At 40.5% G+C, this 21,780-nt stretch overlaps 1 protein-coding gene across 1 annotated transcript in view; it reads right to left on the reverse strand.

Annotated features, from left to right (window-relative positions):
- LOC124616400 (V-set and transmembrane domain-containing protein 2B-like) overlaps positions 1-16,451 on the reverse strand; it is a gene marked incomplete at its 3' end in the record, with an annotated part of 119,569 nt that extends 103,118 nt beyond the window's left edge. Inside the window, exons 1-2 of the mRNA XM_047144704.1 lie at positions 16,448-16,451; positions 16,009-16,289 (exon numbers count right to left, since the gene is read on the reverse strand). Coding sequence (XP_047000660.1) covers positions 16,009-16,289; positions 16,448-16,451 — 285 coding nt within the window. The remainder of the gene's footprint in view (positions 1-16,008; positions 16,290-16,447) is intronic.
- Positions 16,452-21,780: the final 5,329 nt, after the last annotated feature.

Here is a 21,780-nt window from a genome sequence, read left to right on the forward strand (position 1 = left end):
TGAAGTATTGTTCCACGTATGTTAGCTCAGTACTTAGCCATATCTGTAACTTTTTCTTTAGGAGTGGTCGGTTTCCTGACCGATTAAAGTACTCGGTAGTGAACCCACTTTATAAAAAGGGAGACAGGGATAATGTTGACAATTATAGACCTATTTCTATGCCATCGGTGTTTGCTAAAGTTATCGAGAGGGTTGTATATACAAGGTTACTGCAGCATTTAAATTCACATAATTTGCTGTCAAATGTACAGTTTGGTTTTAGAAATGGCTTAACAACTGAAAATGCTATAGTCTCTTTCCTCTGTGAGGTTTTGGACGGATTAAAAAAAAGGTTGCGAACGTTAGGTGTTTTCTTTGATTTAACGAAGGCTTTTGACTGTGTTGACCACAAAATATTACTGCAGAAGTTGGAACATTATGGAGTAAGGGGAGTAGCTTACAATTGGTTCGCCTCCTACCTTAAGAACAGAAAGCAGAAGGTAATCTTCCGCAATATTGAGAGTGGTAATGATTTTCAGTCCCAATGGGGTACTGTTAAATGGGGCGTTCCCCAAGGGTCGGTGCTGGGGCCACTGCTGTTCCTTATTTATGTAAATGATATGCCTTCTAGTATTACAGGTGATTCAAAAATATTTCTGTTTGCTGATGACACCACCTTGGTAGTGAAGGATCTTGTGTGTAATATTGAAACATTATCAAATAATGTAGTTCATGATATAAGTTCGTGGCTTGTGGAAAATAATTTGATGCTAAATCACAGTAAGACTCAGTTTTTACAGTTTCTAACCCACAATTCAACAAGAACTGACATTTTAATCAGACAGAATGGGCATGTTATAAGCGAGACGGAACAGTTCAAGTTCCTAGGCGTACGGATAGGTAGTAAGCTGTTGTGGAAAGCCCATGTCCAGGATCTTGTTCAGAAACTAAATGCCGCTTTATTTACCATTAGAACAGTATCTGAAATAAGTGACATTTCAACACGAGAAGTAGTATACTTCGCATATTTTCAAACGCTTATGTCATATGGTATTATTTTTTGGGGTAATTCTTCTGATTCAAAAAGGGTATTTTTGGCTCAAAAACGGGCTGTTCGAGCTATGTATGGTGTAAGTTCGAAAACCTCTTGTCGACCCCTATTCAATAGTCTGGGAATTTTGACATTGCCCTCACAGTATGTATTTTCTTTAATGTCGTTTGTTGTTAGCAATATTACCTTATTCCCAAGAGTTAGCAGCTTTCACTCAGTTAATACTAGGCAGAAATCAAATCTGCATGTGGAATGCACTTCCTTGACTCTTGTGCAGAAAGGAGTGCAGTATTCTGCTGCATCCATTTTCAATAAGCTACCACAAGAATTAAAAAATCTTAGCAGTAGCCCAAATACTTTTAAGTCTAAACTGAAGAATTTCCTCATGGCTCACTCCTTCTATTCTGTCGAGGAGCTCCTGGAAGAGCTAAAAAATTAAGCAAATTCCAGTGTTACATTCTTGATTTTCTTTATTTAAACTAACGACTTGTTGCCTGAATATGTTTCTTATATTTCATTTTATCTGTTTCTACAATCGTGTTATAATTTCATGTATTGACTCGTTCCATGACCATGGAGACTTCTCCTAAATGTGGTCCCACGGAACAATAAATAAATAAATAAAAATACATAAATATTGCACAGCCCTCTAAGTATCACCCTCATTGTGTCGTGAGGATAAGATTAGAGTAAGCACAACACACATGGGTGCTTTTAAATCAATCTTCCCACTTTTCATACATGAATGGGACGGGAAGAAAACCATAATAACTGTTACAATTTGACGTACACTGTGCAATACACTTCTTAGTGGTTTGCAATGTATGGATTTAGAGATATAGACAAATGGCCATAATATAAATTGCATTATCATATTACTTATATTTCAAAAGCTATTCAATGATAAAATAACCAAGCCAACAGGCACTAATCATTTGAATTGCAAGTACCAAGTTATCTGAACCTCTATATACAGACAACTTAAGTGTCAAGTACCAATTTGTGGGATAAGAAATTTGTACGAACTGTCGAACGTGTTACTCAATGCAGTGAATGGGAATTTATACTGATTATAATCATGGACAATGTCACGGATGTAAATTTTTCTTTTAGACTGAAAACATATTATCCGTTTACAATATTCCGAGAGTGTTATTATACAATACATGGACGTATATACATATCACCACAGGAGCATTATCTTGACTAAAGGTGACAATAATAAGTTGTTCTGTCAACCTAGACACAGGCTCTAACAGATATAACCTATAACTCAGCTACAAGTTAGTGAAATTACAAACATAAGTAACCTGGTATTCGGTATAAGGAAACATTGGCTCATATGCTTGACGATGTGCATTAGTTCAGTTAATGAGAGAACATGAATTACACAAATAGGAGAACAATTTAGAAGTTTTTATCAGTTTTGCCAGAATAAAAACGAAACCAAATATGTAACCTTCCCTTACGTAGCTAAATTTGTGATCAAATTATCAGTTTTTCAGATAATTATAAAGAGAATAAATATTTAACCTTCCATTACGTAAATAAAACTTCTGACCAAATTAATCAGGTTCTCTGAAATAGTAACATGACATCAGTATTTCAGACAGAGAATGAGATATACACAACACTTGAAACTAACGTAGAACAGACGTCAGCATATGATAAGTCAGGTTTACACAGAATTACTTGTCAATAACGTGATAAATTCTTCATCAGCCACAACAAAGGAAGTTAAAGACCAGATTACAGGAACATTTCCATCATTCTCGCCTAAGGTACACATGAAACCTTATGGGCAAACAATAGGTAATATAAACACAATATTAATTTAATCCACGCAGTAAGTAGAGGTATAAGTATGAAGCTACTGGGAAAAACGGAGGATTTTTGTAATTTCAAGCAACATCTCGTGTTATTGTAAAAGAGAAAGAGATTCACAGAGACACTACAATTCAATTGATTGATTTCCTGACTCCCCTGATAACTGAGGTTCTAGGTATTAAGTAAGTCAACGACTAATTGGTTTGACGTCCACAATCTCTATAGCCATTGTGTGAGGTCTAGGACTTTACTATAACAGATTTCTAGATTGTTCCCCTCTTTGTGTAATTTATATTCTTCTATAGTGTGTGAATTGGTTTTGTACCATCATACATAATCACCAATAGTTTAGTTGTGGGAATAAATTTTGTTGTTGACGTCGTTTGGTTCCATATGTGTAAGCTATCATTACGCCTAGGTTTAGGCTACTGTTGCTTACAGTTTCACTGACTTGGCCCAAGATCTAGGTTATAATGTTATAATTATTTAGTGCCTGTGTTCATTCTAAATAAGTGTGTGTGTGTGTGTGTTTGTGTTTCTTTGCGTGTGTGTGTGTGTGTGTGTGTGTGTGTGTGTGTGTGTGTGTGTGTGTGTGTGTGTGTTTAAGTACAATCTAACTTCTGCACCATTTCAGTGGAGCAATGTGTTCATTGTAAATATTTTTTTTTAAATTTTAAATTCATTGCATTCATGCCATCTTAGTATATAAGTGTTTGTAAAATGATTCTTTCATATAGCGTTCATTAAAAAAAATGACAATCACTCCACTCGGGACCTGTGGAAGGTACATTAGCTTATTAGTATTAGTTGTAAATATTAGCAATGTATTATTGTTTTTTGACATGTTCTACGCCCTGGAAGACCTCTTCACTATAGATCAATTGGGATGAAAGTAAATCTAAGCTAATCTAATATTCTAGGTCATACGATAAAAAGGCCTAAATACAATTGTTGCTTGTCAGTATTATGCTCCTTAAGTAATATACTTACTATGTCCTGATGTAGTGTATAATAACAACTTAGCAATATTGTAAATGGATAAAAAGTTTTTAATATAATGGAAAAGTCTGTAGGCCTTTTCTTGACATAGAGGTAATCAAGGTACCCTCTGCCACACACCTCAGGTGGCTTGCGGAGTATGGATGTAGATGTAGATGTAGATGTAGATTATCATTGTTACAGGGCGCCTGTGCAGTAACGTAATTACAGTGTTATATGGGAGTATTGCTTATGTATTCAGTATCATACAGCACATATTCTGCATATTACTCATCGTACATTGCATGGTACCTAATGCTTAAGTAAGCTGTGTACTGAGGCTACGGTTACTTGATATTTCTTATTTAATTGATTACTGTCCAAGGTCTAGCATATTTGAGCACTGATGAGCACTTGAGATGTAAGTTGTGTAACAATACAATTTGTGGCCATTGCATGAGGACCAAGTTTGTGTTATAACATGGTTCTAAATTGTTTTCCTGTTTGTATCATATTATTTGAACATGTGGTATTTGTTGTCTTATAATAATACACTTCATCACAGACATTGACAAGAACATATGATCTTATTGTGAGATATATTTTCATACATAAGTTAAGTTTCTTAGTTTCAGAAAAAAATATATTTTTGACCTTGTATAGTATCTGAAGGGCAAATAAATCAAATAACGAGGTTTAAGCTGTTGTTTGGAATTTCACCATCTAGTACCTGGGATTAAGGAATAAGCTATTGATTAGTGCTGTGTTTTCATATTTTGTGTAGTTTACCGTCTTATGTTTCCAATGAACATTTGCGATTGTAAAAATACAGAAATGTTCATTTAATAGCAACATTTGTATTTTTGTCAATATCTTCGGTTAAGGTGAGCCAGTGTAGTAACGGGATACCAGTATATATAGTTATATGGGGCTAATACTTCTTTATTTGTTAAGACACACAACAGTTCCTGCATGTTACCTGTCCAAATCATTTGTATACCAAGGTTTGTAATTTAAATGATTACTTCCCAAACGGTAGGTAAAGAATGTACTGACTAGCACTTGGGATCCAAGTTGTATACCAATACAATTTAAAATGCTGGCTCTCTATACAGGGTGGTCCATTGATCGTGACCGGGCCAAATATCTCACGAAATAAGCGTCAGACGAAAAATTACAAAGACGAAACTTATCTAGCTTGAAGGGGGAAACCAGATGGCGCTATGGTTGGCCCGCTAGATGGCGCTGCCATATGTCAAACGGATATCAACTGCTTTTCTTTAAAAGGGAACCCCCATTTCCTATTACATATTCGTGTAGTACGTAAAGAAATATTAATGTTTTAGTTGGACCTCTATTTTCGCTTTGTGATACATGGCGCTGTAGTAGTCACAAACATATGGCTCACAATTTTAGACGGTTGGTAACAGGCAGGTTTTTTAATTTCAAATACAGAAAATAGGTACGTTTGAACATTTTATTTCGGTTGTTCCAATGTGATACATGTACCTTTGTGAACTTATCATTTCTGAGAACGCATGCTGTTACAGTGTGATTACCTGTAAATACCACATTAATGCAATAAATTTCACAAGCTGCGACATCGTCGGGAAAAAGCAGCGACCCGTATATGTAATGAGTTTCCTTTAATTTACGTCTATGGTCACAAACATTTTGTTAACAGATTACCGGTTTCGGCCTTTAATGGCCATCATCAGATCTGCACCAAAAATGGGAAAAACATAAACACACTCGCAAACCGCATACACCTTAAGAACAATACAAAGACCATAATGAAAAAAATACTGACAAAATTTACATTTGTGTGCTTTAAATATGAAGAGGCATACCTGTTTCACAAAAACAAAGTCCTAATGTACTGCCGCCATAGTAGAATCGTCAAATGTTAAATGCGGAATCAGCACCACCATCGTCAAATGTTATTTATATGTATTTGACGATTCGCGAGATTTTTGGCCCGGTAATTACTAATGGACCACCCTGTATATGGTATCTGTTCTTGTGGACACGTATAAAAGGATAGATACCTTTTTGATACAGCACCCACTATGAGTTAAGACACAAAGGAATTACAGACAATGGCTGCGAGAGGGGACTGATTGAAATAAATGGGGGAAGCTGAAAATTTTCTCTGGGCTGGGGCTCGAAATCATGTCTTCTGCTTACTAGGCCAATCCTCTGACATCTAAGACGTCTGAAAACAGTGGTCATTGTAGCTGCAACCACTACCTTAGTACGCCTCTCAAAAGAGCAGACATCATAGGTATATTAGGGCACACAACCAATGATATCTTCAGTGCAGATGCACAAGGCTCCAACCCTTACAGGAATTGGCGAAATGCCACGAGTGGTGTGGATAACAGACAAGGAACACCAAATTAATAGTGTGGACGTAAACTGAGAATTTGCATCTGACAGGAGGCTCTCTGGGGTAGTTCCTGCAGCTACAATGACAACGAGGTCAGATGGCTTATTCGTCAGAGCATCTGCCTAGTAAACAGGCAGTCTAACCAAGCACAAATTTTCAACTTCCTACACTGATTTCAATTAATACCCTCTCATAGCCAATATCTGCATTTCCTCTATGTTTTAGGGGAGGTATTTGTCATTATTATACTCCTACAAAATCTAATCAAATGTCATGTAATATCACGTATTCTAGCACACAAATCGTTTCATAACATTATCTTGAACTTAAGAATGAGGTAAACGTTTTCTGTTCATTCTTGACAAAACCTCATATCTGCACGTTTTAGACAGATAAGACTCACATCAAATAAAAATTTTGCATCACCTCTGTCCCGAGAGTTCCGGGACCTGTACAGATAATTGGTACAGAGATCAACATAAACATCATTTCCGCCCTTTGTATCGCTCATGAAAACCACTCATTGTATGTTGTACCACCATAGAGCGAAATCTTCAGAGTCGATGGTCCTGATTTCTGTTGACACCGACACTTGTAATACCCAGTAACACGTCCTCTTCCACGCTGGATGCATGTATTCGTCGTGCCATACTATCCACAAGTTCATCAAGGCACTGTTAGTCAAGATTGTCCCACTTCTGAGCGGTGATTCGGCGTACATCCCTCAAAGTGGTTAGTTGGGTCACGTCGTCCTTGAACAGTCCTTTTGAATCCATCCCAGGCATGTTCGATAACGTTCATGTCTGGAGAACATGCTGGCCACCGAAATCGACAGATGTCGTTATCCTCAATGAAATCATTCACAAGATATGCACCATTGGGGTGCGAATTTTCATCCATGAAGACGAATGCCTCCCCAATATCTTGCCGATATAATTGCATATCGGTCGGAGGATGGCTGTTACGGTGCCTTGCACGACCACCAGTGGCGCACGTTGGCCCCACATAATGCCACCCCAAAACAGGAGAGAACCTCTACCTTGATTCACTTTCTGGACAGTGTGTCTAAGGCGTTCAGCCTGACCAGGTTGCCTGCAAACGCGTCTCCAACGATTGTCTGGTTGAAGGCATATGCGACATTCACGGTGAAGATAACGTGATGCAAATCCTGAACGGTCGATTCGACAATTTGCTGGGCCCTTTTTTACCAGACTGCATGGTGTTGTGGTTGCAAGGATGGACCTCGCCATGGACGTCGGTAGTGAGATTACGCTTCATGCAGCCTATTACGCACAGTTTGAGTCGTAACACGACGTCCTGTTGCTGCACGAAAACATTACTCAACGTGGTGGCTTTGCTGTCAGGGTTCCTCTGAGCCATAATCCGTAGGTAGCGGTTATCCACTGCAGTAGTAGCCCTTGGGCGGCCTGAACGAGGCATGCCATCGACAGTTCCTGTCTCTCTGTATCTCCTCCATGTCAGAAAGGTATCGCTTTGGTACACTCCAAAACCCCTGGCCACTTCCATTGTGGAGAGCCCTTCCTGGCACAAAGTAACTATGGGGACGCGATCGAACCGTGGTATTGACCGTCTAGGCATGCTTGACAACAGACTACACGAGCCGTGTACCTCCTTCTTGGTGGAATGACTGGAACTGATAGGCTGTCAGACCTCCTCCGTCTAATAGACTGTGCTCATGCACGGTTGTTTACATCTTTGGGTGGGTTTAGTGACATCTCTGAACAGTCAAAGGGTCTGTGTCAACGTCTATCTTCAGAAGTTCTGGGAAATGGGGCGGCGCAAAAATTTTTGATGTGTGTATTTCTTCCATCTATGCTAGTTATTACTGATTGTCTACTGCAATTATGATTTACAAAACTTGGTGTTCAGACTTACGCCTTTATGTTACGTACACTAATTTAACACACTTCAGGTTCCCCGTACTTGTATCAGTGTTTGAGTGATAATTTAAACGAGTCTCTCTGAATAATTTGTGTCTTCACACTGTTGGCAACACTGATACACTGCAATGAGATATTTTTCTACGGTGTTAAAATTCCACTGCAGAGCCGCTAAAATTGGTCGGTCCAACAAATGTGGACGACAGCCAAGAGGGAACCACAGAAACACCGAGGCGCGTGTACTGACGGTGCGCTATTCAGCATCCCATATAGCGAAAACTTTACGCTTGAAGATCGATCGGAGATCAGTCACTGGCAGGCCGATCTCCAGAGTTGGTTTACCGGTAGCATGTTTCCCCAGCCTGTCAGCCAGCGCATTGCCACGGATCCCGAAATATCCAAGGGTCCTAATGAAGATCACTGGACGTCTACTGTTTCTGTAGTCATAACCCATGGTGAGGGAAGCACTGGTCGGGAGCTTGCAGGCTACTTAAGGAGTCTTTACAGATGACGAAGGACTCACCTGCGCAGAAGTGGGCATGCTCAAGTGCGTGAGAGATGGCTACCAACTCAGCAGTGAAAACACTACAGCCATCCAGAAGCGGAACCCACATGACAATCGACCATCGAGCCATCAGTGTAGACTGAGTCCTGGAACTTGCCGAGAATTGAGCAAAAGCGCTGTCGGGCAGCCTTAGGTGGAACTAAGCCTTTTGGGCCTTGCGATACAGACGAGGCCGTGGCCGAGGCATGGACCATGAAGATGTACGTCAGAGGATCCGCAGGAAAGTGTCGAGATCAGTTGGAAGCGACCGGACACGGACTCCAATTGGAATCCCCGTTCTGGGCCACCGCTGCGGGAGATGGATCGCCGTGTTACGGAAAAGGTGACAGTAATTTGGATGGTGTGGTGAACTATGAATGTGGGCAATATAATTCGCAAGTAGTAGTTGCCGCATGAGCTCCAATGGAAGAACGCCTGCTTCCACGAGGAGGCTTTTCACAGGGCTCGTTCTGAAAGCTCCCAGCGCAAGTCGAAAATTTCAGAGTAATACATAACTACCAGACTTACAATATTTAGTCAAATCTAATAATCCCAATTCAGAGGTGCCGAACTTACTGTTTTGTACCGTCAAGGGACGCAGATAAAAGTGGATTTATGGCAGTTACCTTCCTTTACCTCCCTCTCTCTCTTTCTTTTTTGATTCATCAGTATTCTGACTGGTTTGAGGCGGCCAGCTACGAATTCCCCTCTTGTGCCAATCCCTTCATCTCAGTGTCTCACTTGCCACAAAGTCCACAGTTAATTATTGTGTGTACTGAGATCTTTGCCTTCAGCTACATGTATCGCCCTCTACAGTTCCCTCTTGTACCATGGAAGATATTCCCCGATGTCTTAATAGATGTCCTGTCATCCCGACCCTTCATTTTAAATGCTTTCCACATGTTCCTGTCCACGCCGATTCTGCGGAGAACCTCCTCGTTTCTTGTCTATCCGTCTGCAGCAACATATCTCATCTGCTTCGATTCTCTTCTTTTCCTGGTTTCCCGTAGTCTAAGATTTGTCGCTGTGATCCAAATGTACAGTCACAGAAATGTTGTTTGCAAATGAAGGCCGATATTTGATGCTAGTATACTTCCTTTTCCCAGGAATGCCCTCCTATACATTGCTAGTTTATTCCTTATGTTCTCCTTGCTTCGCCCATCATTTGTTACATCGCTTTCTAGGTAGCAGTATTCCCTCGTTTCACCTAATTTATATTTCACATGTTTGATGTTAAGTTTGTCGCTGATCTCATTTTCTACGCCTCATTACTTTCGTCTGTATTCGCTCTAGCACCAGTAAGCATTCTGTATTCAGACGTTTCATTGCATTCAACAGGTCTTATCGACGATTAGTGAGGATTAGCGAATCTTATGAATGGTATTACTTTATCCTGAAATCTTAATCCCTCTGTTGAACTTTCTTCTTTTCCCATCGTTGCCGTTTCCATGTATAGACTGAACACTAGGCACGGATGACTGCATACTTGTCTCACATTATTCTTAGTTCGAGTACTTCGCTCTTGGTCTTCCTTTTTCGTTGTCCCACTTTGTTTGTGTACATATTGTACATTATCCGTCTCTCCGTGTAGTTTACCTCAGTCTTTCCGAGATTTTTGAACATGTTGCACCATTTTACCAGTCAACAAATCCTTCGTTACTTTGTAAGATGCTACCATTACTAAACCTAGTGTCGGAACCACCTCTCTGGTGCATTTACATTTCCGAAAGCCAAACTGATCATCATAAAAATGATCCGCCATTTTTTTAGTCTTCTACAGATTATTATATTATTCTTGCTAGCGACTTTGACGTATAAGCTGTTAAGCTGATCATAAGATAGTTTTTGTTCTTATCTCCCCTTGCTATCTTCGAGATTGTGACGTTTCCCCGAAAATCTGGTGGTAATTTTGCTGTCTCTCAGATTCCACACACCGGATTATATGATTATTTCGTTACCACCTTCCCTAATGGTTTTAGAAGTTGCGAAGGAATATTATTTATGCTTTCTGTCTTACTTGATCACATATCCACCAAAGCTCTGTTAAAACTGAACACTACATCTCCTATGTGTTACATATCAACTCCCATTTCTTCTGCTACGTTCTCATACGGCTCCTCCACTTGCTTTAAGTGTACTCTTTCAGCCTATCAGCTCTGTCTTCTGCTTTCAGAAATGGAATTCCTCTTGCATCCTTAATCTTGACATATCTTCCTTTATTTTCTGTGAAGGTTATTTTGACTTTTATGTATGGTGAAGCCATCGTTCTGACGACCATTCTTTTTCGATTTCTTCACATTTTCCTGCAGTCATTAGCAATTGTTGTGATTGTTGTTGTGGTCTTCTGTCCTGAGACTGGTTTGATGCAGCTCTCCATGCTACTGTATCCTGTACAAGCTTCTTCATTTCTCAGTACTTACTGCAACCTACATCCTTCTGAATCTGCTTAGTGAATTCATCTCTTGGTCTCTCTCTACGATTTATACCCTCCACGCTGCCCTCCAATGCTAAATTTGTGATCCCTTGATGCTTCAGAATATGTCCTACCAACCGGTTCCTTTTTCTTGTCAAGTTGTGCCACAAACTCCTCTTCTCCCCAATTCTATTCAATACCTCCTCATTAGTTATGTGATCTAGCCATGTAATCTTCAGCATTCTTCTGTAGCACCAGATTTTGAAAGCTTCTACTCTCTTCTTGTCCAAACTGCTCATCGTCCATGTTTCATTTCCATACACACTCCATGCAAATACTTTCAGAAACGAATTCCTGACACTTAAATCCATCCTCGATGTTAACAAATTTCTCTTTTTCAGAAACGCTTTCCTTGCCATTCCCAGTCTACATTTTATATCCTCAATAGCAGTGGATACCTGGAAAAACCCTTTATTTCATTCCAAAGTGACTTAATTTGCTGTTTTCCCGGTTTTTCCATATCGCTGTTTATGTTCTGCCTTTCGTCGATACGTTGAAGTACTTCTTGTGTTACTCAGTGTTTCTTCGGATTTACGTTGTCTGTAGCGGTGTTTATTCGTCGAACCTCTGTGATTTCTTGAAAAATATCATGCCACCATCATTAACTCCTAAAGAATTCTTTATTTACATAACCATTTTCGGTCGGCTAAGCATCATTAGGTTCACAGAAATATTCACATCATCATGTTGGATGAATCATAAAATTATGAACGTCAGATGATAAAACCATGAATTAGACACTGTTGTACATCGTAATAGAAATTAAATCGTCAGTCTATGAAAACTGAACTTAGTAGTGACTCATTCATGTCATAACTGCAGTCGGCATTAACGATGAGAACAGATTGATGTGGTATAAATCAATTTGGTCACAATTATGATTTCTAAGTGCTTGTAGAAAGGAAAGTCATTATGGAGTTTCGAGGTGTTGAGCAGTAATGCAGTGCTAGAAGGAATGAAGGGAGGCTATTGTTTAGAAGCCCTTTTGCATAAGTACGGTGCAGGAAATAGAGAGGGACAAAACAATCACCTAGTGTCTTGGACTCAGCTCGATTCTTTCGAGGTCACAAATGCAACATTATGACTAGCCATCAAACAGTAGTGGAAATCAGTATAAAGACAGGGTTCTACGAAAGAAATATTATAATCTCTAAAGCATACATGTGTCTAATTTATTACGAAAGTAGCTGATATATGTAACACATAAATAAACATGATGGAATTATAGAGTTTCTTTCATAAAACGAGTTTCACATTAAGGTGTTTGTATTTTGTGGAAGTAAATTGATACAAAGGCACTCGATGTCCATTTGTGCTATTGCATTGATTGCAATTTGTCCAACATCCTTTCTTCCTAATTTTCTCAAAAATTCTCTTCGGCATTGACATTGTTAGGGTTTCTTTTTCTTCAATGCAGTTGTCGCCGATTCTTTTCGTACCGTTCTTTTCATCTGCCATATGGCCTCACATTGCCTTCGATTGCGATAAACAGGCCTTGTACGTATTTCCAAAAAATTATCCATGGGGTTAAAATACTGGTTACGTGCGAGGTACGTCTAGACATAGACTTCTTTACCTTCAAATCACCTTTTGGTTGTAGCAGAAACACGCATTATCTTATTGAAACATTAGACGTTCGTCCCCTAGGTCCTCATGCATTCTAATTATTTCTGTCACTAGCATCTCAGTGTACATGTTAGAGTTCGTTCTAGTGTTTAGAAAAGCAATCGTGATTTATGTTTAGGCAGAACGCTGGCCAAACATTTCCACCTTCAAATTTTCTGCTCATTCTTAACTGCTGCTCTGTTCTCAGATTATGCCAATAACATAGAAATTCATCCTGCCCATCTTAATTAAACTTATCGTTGAAGACCATTTTACCCGATTCTGAAGCCGTGACAAATGTGTTTCAGCAAATTCAAGTCCATTCAGTTTATGTTTGGGTGTTAGAGGTGGTGTCTGCAGTCGTTTCTTGAATGCAAGAAATTTTCCATCTGACAAAGTTTGTGGGACACATCTGGTAAATAAAATTACTCGCAAGTGTAAATCAGCAGCAACATGAGAATAATAATGGTTTGTAGCCCTTGCTTTGTGAAAAAGTAATTGTTTCGGTGCCTCAGATAAATTTCTACTTTGCCCTTATTTTCCGTTCTGTCCTTAGTGTGCGCCCTCCCTAACGGAATTATCAATAACTGTACTTGAACGGCACAACTTCTTGGTGATTTGACGATTAGAGACAGAGCTCTTTCTGAACTGTCGCACCATCGACAGCTCGCACCACATCTCCTGTAACAAGTTATTTGGGGTGAACGGGGTGTGGAACGTTAACCGCGAGTGGCATTAAGACCGTTTTTCGGTAGCTGTCGTCAGTGAAGCAGCATGTAGAGCGCAAGTCTGCAGGGCAACGGGCTGGCTGTGTGCTGTACGACCCGCGTGACTTACAAGTTCGCCTGGCTGAGCATCTTCCGGACACGAGTGAAGCGCATCGGAAAGTGGTAGTGGACACATTACACATCGGCGGACAAGGTCTGGCGGAGAGCGGCGTGTCGTCGTCATCCACTCAACTCCAGGCAGCTCCAAGTTTCTCCGCTGTTTGTCACCGCACAGCGGCTTTGAATGCTCTGTGAGCTACTTTTGGTTCGTTACTTCGTTGCCTAGACTAAGCATCATTCGTAATTGTTAATCATGCTCCCCGCTGTAAACGTGATAATTGTGACAGGTTCACTTCCTGCTCTTGGCAGGCCGAAGTGGCCGAACAGTTCTAGGCGCTACAGTCTGGAACCGCGCGACCGCTACGGTCGCAGGTTCGAATCGTGCCTCGGGTATGAATGTGTGTGATGTCCTTAGGTTAGTTAGGTTTAAGTAGTTCTAAGTTCTATGGGACTGATGACCTCAGAAGTTAAGTCCCATGGTGCTCAGAGCCATTTGAACCTTTTGAACCTGCTCTTGTTAGTGTTCTGATGCTTCTGTATCGGACTCGGTTCAGCCTCCTGTTGTTGTTCCCGTCTCCTGTGCCTGACCAAGCGATTTGAGGAGCGTGTCACTTGCATAAAAATATAATAGGTTCAGTTTGGTAACTGTCAAAGAGTCGTGATTTGATTGTGCATTTAAAATTTTTGGGGTTTTGTAAAACAAAAGGACAAGTCTTAATGCGTCATTATTCGAGACGTTCAAATTTTTGTTTGTGCTGGTACGTTGTGCACTAAACCGCGAAGTCGCTTTCTTTACTTATTTGAAGCCTGCAAGCTTGTGCAACTTAGGGGGGTAAATCTTGTAGCATGTATTTTGGTGGGACCTACTTCCAAACCGAGGTATGTGACACTCATCAGCAAGCTGTTCACGTCTTCCTTCCCAATTAGTTACGTTTCTCATTCAGCATTACGGTTAAGTATTTACCGTTTCCGCTTCGTGGCGTGATTTAAAGCTGAATCTCGGTTGGTTCCTGAACTTCTTTACAATCAAGTGTAAGGAGGGAGGGGATTGCCTTAGCCAGTTACTTCATTATCTTTTATCGACTGATCACAACTATTTGTCTACTTTGCCAGACTGTTCTGTCATGGCTTAAGTTTTCACTTACTTACAAATTACTTCTGTATCGGGGTATCACTGTATATTTGTGCACTGGGTTGAATTCCCACTGGTTGCTTGGAATTGGAGGTGTGTCGTGAGCAGCGTATCTGACGTGCCCTAAGTAATTTCGGGGACGTTTTTACGACCACATTGACCAAGGCATAGTGATTTCATATCAGGCAGCTTTAATTAATTTTATTACCCTTTCATGATCTCCCTTTTAGGTAGACCTGAATTATTTGTTGCATTTCGGTCAAACGCATACTAAACATGTTTACTGCTTAACTGTTTCGATTAATATTTTTTACTGATGTTATACTCGTTTCGGAACATCGTCGTTTGGGGCATTCTTTGTACGTACACTTTAAGAAGCTTTGAAGACATTGTTTTACGATTATCGGCAACTGTTCTGAAATTGTCGTACTTGATTGGATGGTTTGTCCCAATATGTCAAGATCCTGTTGGCGTAATTGATAAAGTTAGGTTTCCCAAGGAGTATTAATAAAAATCTTTATACGAATGACGCTCAGTCCTTATTTTGCCCTACCCCTCCATTCTCATGGAGCCTTATGAGAATAGAGTGTACAAATTTTGTCGAAGGCAAAATTTTTGCTGTTTCATCACAAGATCATTGTTTTCTGTGGGGCAATGTCACGGGCGTGGCTTAAGTACACAACCTGCACTGCCTCTAATCGTGTCTGTTTCAGTCTGGAGTAAAGGCACGTACGAACACACCAACACTGCACAGAGAAAACAGCCTTTATATTGAGTTCCAGCTGAATCATTGATATCTTGTTTTATAGTGTACTATTTACATCAAATTCGATACCATCTGATTGTGTTTGACGTTATACTGGTTCTCATACTATTGTGTACACATTTTTTACAACTATTCCAACCGAGAATATTATTTTTCCTATAAATATTCATTCCATTATAATGATCTGCACTACCGTACTACGCCACACGGGAATCGTCATAGTATCAAAAATGGTTCAAATGGCTCTGAGCACTATGGGACTTAACTTCTGTGGTCATCAGTCCCCTAGAACTTAGAACTACTTAAACCTAACTAACCTAAGGACATCACACACATCCATGCCCGAGGCAGGATTCGAACCTGCGACCGTAGCAGTCCCGCGGTTCCGGACTGCGCGCCTAGAACCACTAGACCACTGCGGCCGGCGTCATAGTCTGTATTTGTAATAATAATAGTAGCGTCAGTGCGAAATTAGCACCGGAAACAGCAGCAGCAGCAGCAGCAGAAGGAGCCCTGGAGTGTGGGAAGGCGCTCACCGTCTTGCCCTGCAGCAGCCCGATGCGGCAGTCGAGCAGCACGGTGTGTCCGACGCGCGCCGTCACGTTGTGCGGGCCCGGCCCGTCCTCGAAGTAGGGGCCGTGGCGGCGCTCGTCGCCCGCCGAGTGCAGGTGGTAGTGGGGGTGTGGCGGCGCGCGGTAGGCGGCGCGCGTGCTGCCCGCCCCCGGCGTCGCGGCGCTGCTGCCGGGGGCGAGCGGCGGGGCGGCGGCCGTCGTGGCGGGCGCAGCGTCAGGAGAGCTCGGCTGCGGAGGCGACGCACCTGCCGGCGCACACAGCACAGAAGCGAAAACTATTAATTACGAGCAGTAGGCTACAACGTTCACTTCTACGCGGGTAACACGTTCCCCAAGCTTGGTAATAACACTGACAGCCACTAAAATTGCAACACCAGGAAGCATAAAAATTAGGTAACTTTACTCATTCTAAGTCGACAACATAGTAGTGCTGACAATCTTGCAGGTAGGGCAACCACGAGTAATCGTCTTGGATATTAATAAACCGCTTTAGCTGTATTTAGTACTTCGTTTGTAGATAACAACTGGTTTGGTAGCACTAGGAGGCGTATCTTCAGATGAACATCTGTACAACATCAGATGAACATCTGTACAACAATAAATGCAAAAGGATTAACAACCCTAGACACGACAGATTTTTCAAAATTATTTTAAGATCTTCCTCCTCATCCCCCTCCCCACCTCACCTCTCCACCTCCTATGCACCCCTCTTATTGTCTTAGGTTTTGCATATCTTTCTTTTAATAATATTTTAAAAACTCTTATAATTATTTAAAGTTTTATTTGCACTTATATCAAAATTCATTACAGCCTTGGATCGTTTTAACCGTAAAAATAAGAAAATGAAGAATTAAAAAAAATACGAAAAAATAATTTTCAGAACTTTATAGAGTTCTTAAAGTATCTTTAAGTTTAAGGTTTACTCAATGGACACTACCGAAAGATTTGTTTCGTTGCCGTAATGTATGCATCTGATTTACGCCATTAAAGAGTTCCTTTAGGTTAACATAACTTACAGGCGTCATTCACGAAAGTATAAGTCAGCTGTCACTATTATATTCTGCAGATTGTTTTACACAAACGTTCTTTGTACTTTTCATCCCAGTATTCCACCACCTTTCATTTGGTCGAGTCCAAGCATCGTCGGCGCATGCGCAAGCCGTCTATAATCAAGCCGTCAGTATGACGCAATACGCGGCCGTGTCTCCTGTTCGCGATCGCGTATAGACCGGAGAAGTGGTAAGTGCGGTTCTCCGTTCTGTTTTTCCGTCGGTAACTATCTGCTTGACGGGTTTGGTCTAGGAAGAACATTCCATTATTCTGTGGCAACCGCTTCATGGCATTTCATGCTAGCCACAAATGAGGTCTCAATAGTTTTTCATTCATTTTTAGCTTGCCAATTAATCATTGCGGAATAATTTGATTAAGACCATTCACCATGTTCGAATTCGGCTTTTTTATTCCATGATATATCGCTTTTTAGCGGCGTTTTGTTCTGATGGACAACAAATGTTGGGTGCAAGGTTCTGAACTTTTTGCTTTAGTTGTTCAGTCATGTGAGTACAAGTGTTTTAATATACTCATGTTAAAGTTTTTATTAATTTCGTAAAAAAAATTCAAAATATAAAATTAATTTTAGGAAACGTATCCAATCTATGGGTGTCTCAGAGTTGTTATTCCTTATGGATTTATTGTTATACAGATTTTCACATGAAGATGTGGCTTTTTAGTGTCACGAAACCGGTAGTGATGTAAAAATAAAGGACTAAAAACAGCTCAAGCGGTTTATTAATACCCAAGACAATGTAGTAGGATGATTATATTACCAAATTTCTGGTGTGCGAAATTAATACGCAAAACTGAAAACGTTGGCAACAACAATGACCATAATCCTCACATCTACATTATACTCCGAAAGCCATCTAACGGCGTGTGGCGGACGGTACTTTTCGTGCCAGTAACTGATACCCCTACTCTGCTCCATTTGCGAATGGCGCGTGGGAAGAATGATTGTCGACAAGCCCTTGCATTGCCACAAATTTCTCTAACTTTCTCGTCATGCTCATTTCGCTAGATGTTTGTGAAAGAAAATAATACGTTTTCCGACTTTTCCTCTCACCAGATTTCAATAGCAGTGCTCTCCGTGATGCACGACACCTATCTTGTAATGTCTACCACGTCTAAACGCTCCTACTACGAAACGCGCCGCTCATCGTGGGATCTTCTCTATCTCATCTATGAGCCCTACCTGGCAAGGATCCCCGATTAATGAATAACTGTCAAGAATCTGTCGAACAGGCGTCTTGTAAGCCACTCCTTTCGTGGATGAGTTACATTTCCTTAAGGTTCTTCCTATGACATTGTCTGATATCTGATTTTCCATGTATCGTTTTATGTGGTCATCCTACTGAAGGTCGCACTAGATAGTTTCTCCTAGATATTTTAGGATACATACTGTTTCCAACAAACTTTTATTAACGCTGTAGTTGTACAGTAGTGGATTTCTTTCCCTTTGTTTGCGCAATATGTTACTTTTATTTACGTTCAGGGTCAACTGCAGGTAAGATGTTTTGATTGATTCCAAACTTACTGAAGTTCTAACAGGAAAAAGAAATACCTAGTAATAAAAATGATTCGTTTTATTACTGTTTTGCGAAGATTGAGTGGACTGCAAGAAAATTTACTTTTCTGGGGGGTAAGTCGTACCCTAGTCAATAGAACTGACAGTGAGAGGCCTTATTTGATTGAGGTTACAACTCGGTAACAGTGTTAACAGTTACGATAAATATTGTCAGCCTCTAGCACACAGTGTATTCGCAAAAATCTCCAAGTATATTCACAACTCGCCAAAATGTATTACGCTCACACAACAACAGTTTGATCAGTGAGCGAAAAATCAAACAGGAAATCTTCAAGCAATCGACGACGGACTTCGACGTGTTCTAGCAACAGCAGTCTGCACAAAATTATCACATTTGTGAAAATGGTGCCGCAGTCAGATTACATTATCTGTAGAAGGACCATATGTGCATTTGAGAATAGTGATCATGATACCACGAGAGTGATAGATAGTAAATGAAACAGCCAGCTTAGTCCAATACCTTTTAAGGGCCATTTTTTTCAGAACACCACTGGCTATATGTTGAACAAGTGACCAACATGGCCACATGTACGCAGCACAGTGTGTGTTCTTGAAGATATTATTAAGTCCCCATAAGCATTTTCTGTAGCCCTCATCTGTAACTAACAGCAGTTCTCACCTTGGTTGTTGAAGTTGGACTGGCAGCTACTCTTGCTTCAACAGTTATAAAAATAAATACAAATCATTCTCCGATATTAGATTATCACTACAATCACATACGTTTTATGGATGAATTATGAGCTACGTTTCACTCAGTATATTTATTATATGATTTGAGCCTTTTCTGACGTTGCTTGGAAGCACAACAAGCAGCTCTGTACGTGCTCCTTTCGGAGGTATTCTCTGAGGAATGTCTGTGATACCTGAAGTTTGTCGCATTTACCGAAATATTTAACAACGTTAATCGAGCAGGATATATTTGCTTTACATACTGACAACACGACTCTGGAGTTACAGAACAGATACTGTTAACATTGATTCATTCAGTAGTTGAGTATGTCTCAGTGCAGCGGCCTCTCACATCTACCGTTATATTTCCTGTTATTATACCGGGAGATTTATTTCCTTTTAATGTTTCATTTCAAGCATCAGGGTTTATCTAACTGCGTGTGGAATCGTTATACCGAAGTAACAGAGAATATTTACAAATCATTTTTGTGTCTGCGTGAAATCTTATAGGACTTAACTGCTAAGTTCATCAGTACCTAAGCTTACTCACTACTTAACCTAAACTATCCTAAGGACAAACACACATACCCATCCCCGAGGGAGGACTCGAACCTCCGCCGGGACCAACCGCAAAGCCCATGACTGCAGCGCCTTAGACCTCTCGGCAAACCACATTTGTACACCGAGCAGTATCATTTATGATTCTTACAGTCTATCTAACGACTGAAACAATAATTCCTTTGACAGATTTACTCATTTCATCTTGAAAGGATACTGTTTTGACCATTTTGTAGTACTAAAGGAAAGTGTTGAAGTACAACATTTACCAGAAAACAGTGCCCTTATCGACGGAAAAGAAGCCTGTATTGAAGAAGATATGGATTGGAAATTATTACTCGCCGTAATGTCACAAAAAGAACAGGGCACCAGAATCTTGATGGTAAGACGAACAGTTTACTTTCGTTTCACCATAAGGAGAGTCCAGTATTGTAGGCAATTCTTTCACTCTCTTAGCTTGTGTAGTGGACTGCGCCAGACTAAGAGATAAACTGTTAGGCGAAACTGTTGTTCAGTAAACAGTAACTACATCGTATTGTCACAAATGAAATACCTCACCATGTACCTAAGTATTCTGTCCAAAAAATTTTTCTTTAGATAACATACAATTTGAATGAGTAATTAATCTTTCATAGATGTATTACATCTCAGTGTTTGAGGTGGTTCTCGAAACTAACAGTCAAATGTTGAGACTTTGCTTGTTCTTTACCAACCTACTTTTTACTATTTTTCATAATGACGTTATCATACTATTTAACCAAAATTCTGGAATCTCACAAACACGATCGCCTCGTAAAAAATGATGGAACGGATAAATATGTGTACTTTAAATTACAGAACTACATTATTCAGTAAAGAGTAAACAACTCATTTTTCTTTTTAACCGCCTCGTTACACTCCCACCACAGTCCAGAACAACAAATATTTCTCACTTTAATTAACTCATTCACGTTGTGGAACACAAATACGGGTATATTAATTAATTTTTAGAAGAATTAAATTATTGTAGCCGTAGCTAGATATTGCGAATTTTTCATTAGAGAGCATATGCGACGTAGTAAATCATGAAGCGTTATTCCATGTCGCCAGTTATTAAAGGACCACAAACCAACAGTCGTAAAATTCTGCGCGTGCCTCGTAATGTCTTTGTTGCCAACTAGTGGTCTGTCATACATGGTGCAGTCGAATTAATGTGACCACCTCCTATGTTCGATATGAAATGCAATAACCATTCACAGACGACAGGTGGCAGTAATAGCAGTGAAGGGTATAGGAACTCCGTCTGGGAAGTGGAAAACAGTGCAGCCGTTGAGGTATCACGAAGATGTGGCGATTTATCTGAAGTCCAAAAGGGCACCATCAATGGCTTTCCGGCCTAGGGTGGAAGCATTTCTGAAACGACTAAGTTCGTAAACGATTTACGTGCCACCGTGGTTAAAATACACAGTGCATAGCATAATGGCGCTATGGAAAACACGCATCGAGGCAACTGGGTTTACCACTGGCCACAGATGGCAGGGGTGAAGTACGGCTGCGGACTTGTGTACTGGCAAATAGACGTGAAACCGTTGAGCAAATAACTGACCGGCCAGATAAACCAAGGGGCTACCAACAGTGCCTCCTCAACGGCTGTTCTGCGAACGTTGCAGCTTCTATGTCTCCGCAGCCGGGGTCTGTTGATGCACCCCTCCTGAGTGATGTTCATCGGCGGCGAAGCCTGGAATTTGCACGGAAATACCGCAACTCAACGTCCATTGCGTGGTGACAGGTGGCCTTTTCAGATGAGCCACGTTTTGTGATCAGTCGAACTGAAAGGAAGCATGGCCGGAAAGGGAGCGTAGCGGTGTGAGGAATGTTTTCATGGAATT

Source organism: Schistocerca americana, chromosome 5, assembly GCF_021461395.2.
Source record: "Schistocerca americana isolate TAMUIC-IGC-003095 chromosome 5, iqSchAmer2.1, whole genome shotgun sequence".
NCBI lineage: Eukaryota > Metazoa > Arthropoda > Insecta > Orthoptera > Acrididae > Schistocerca > Schistocerca americana.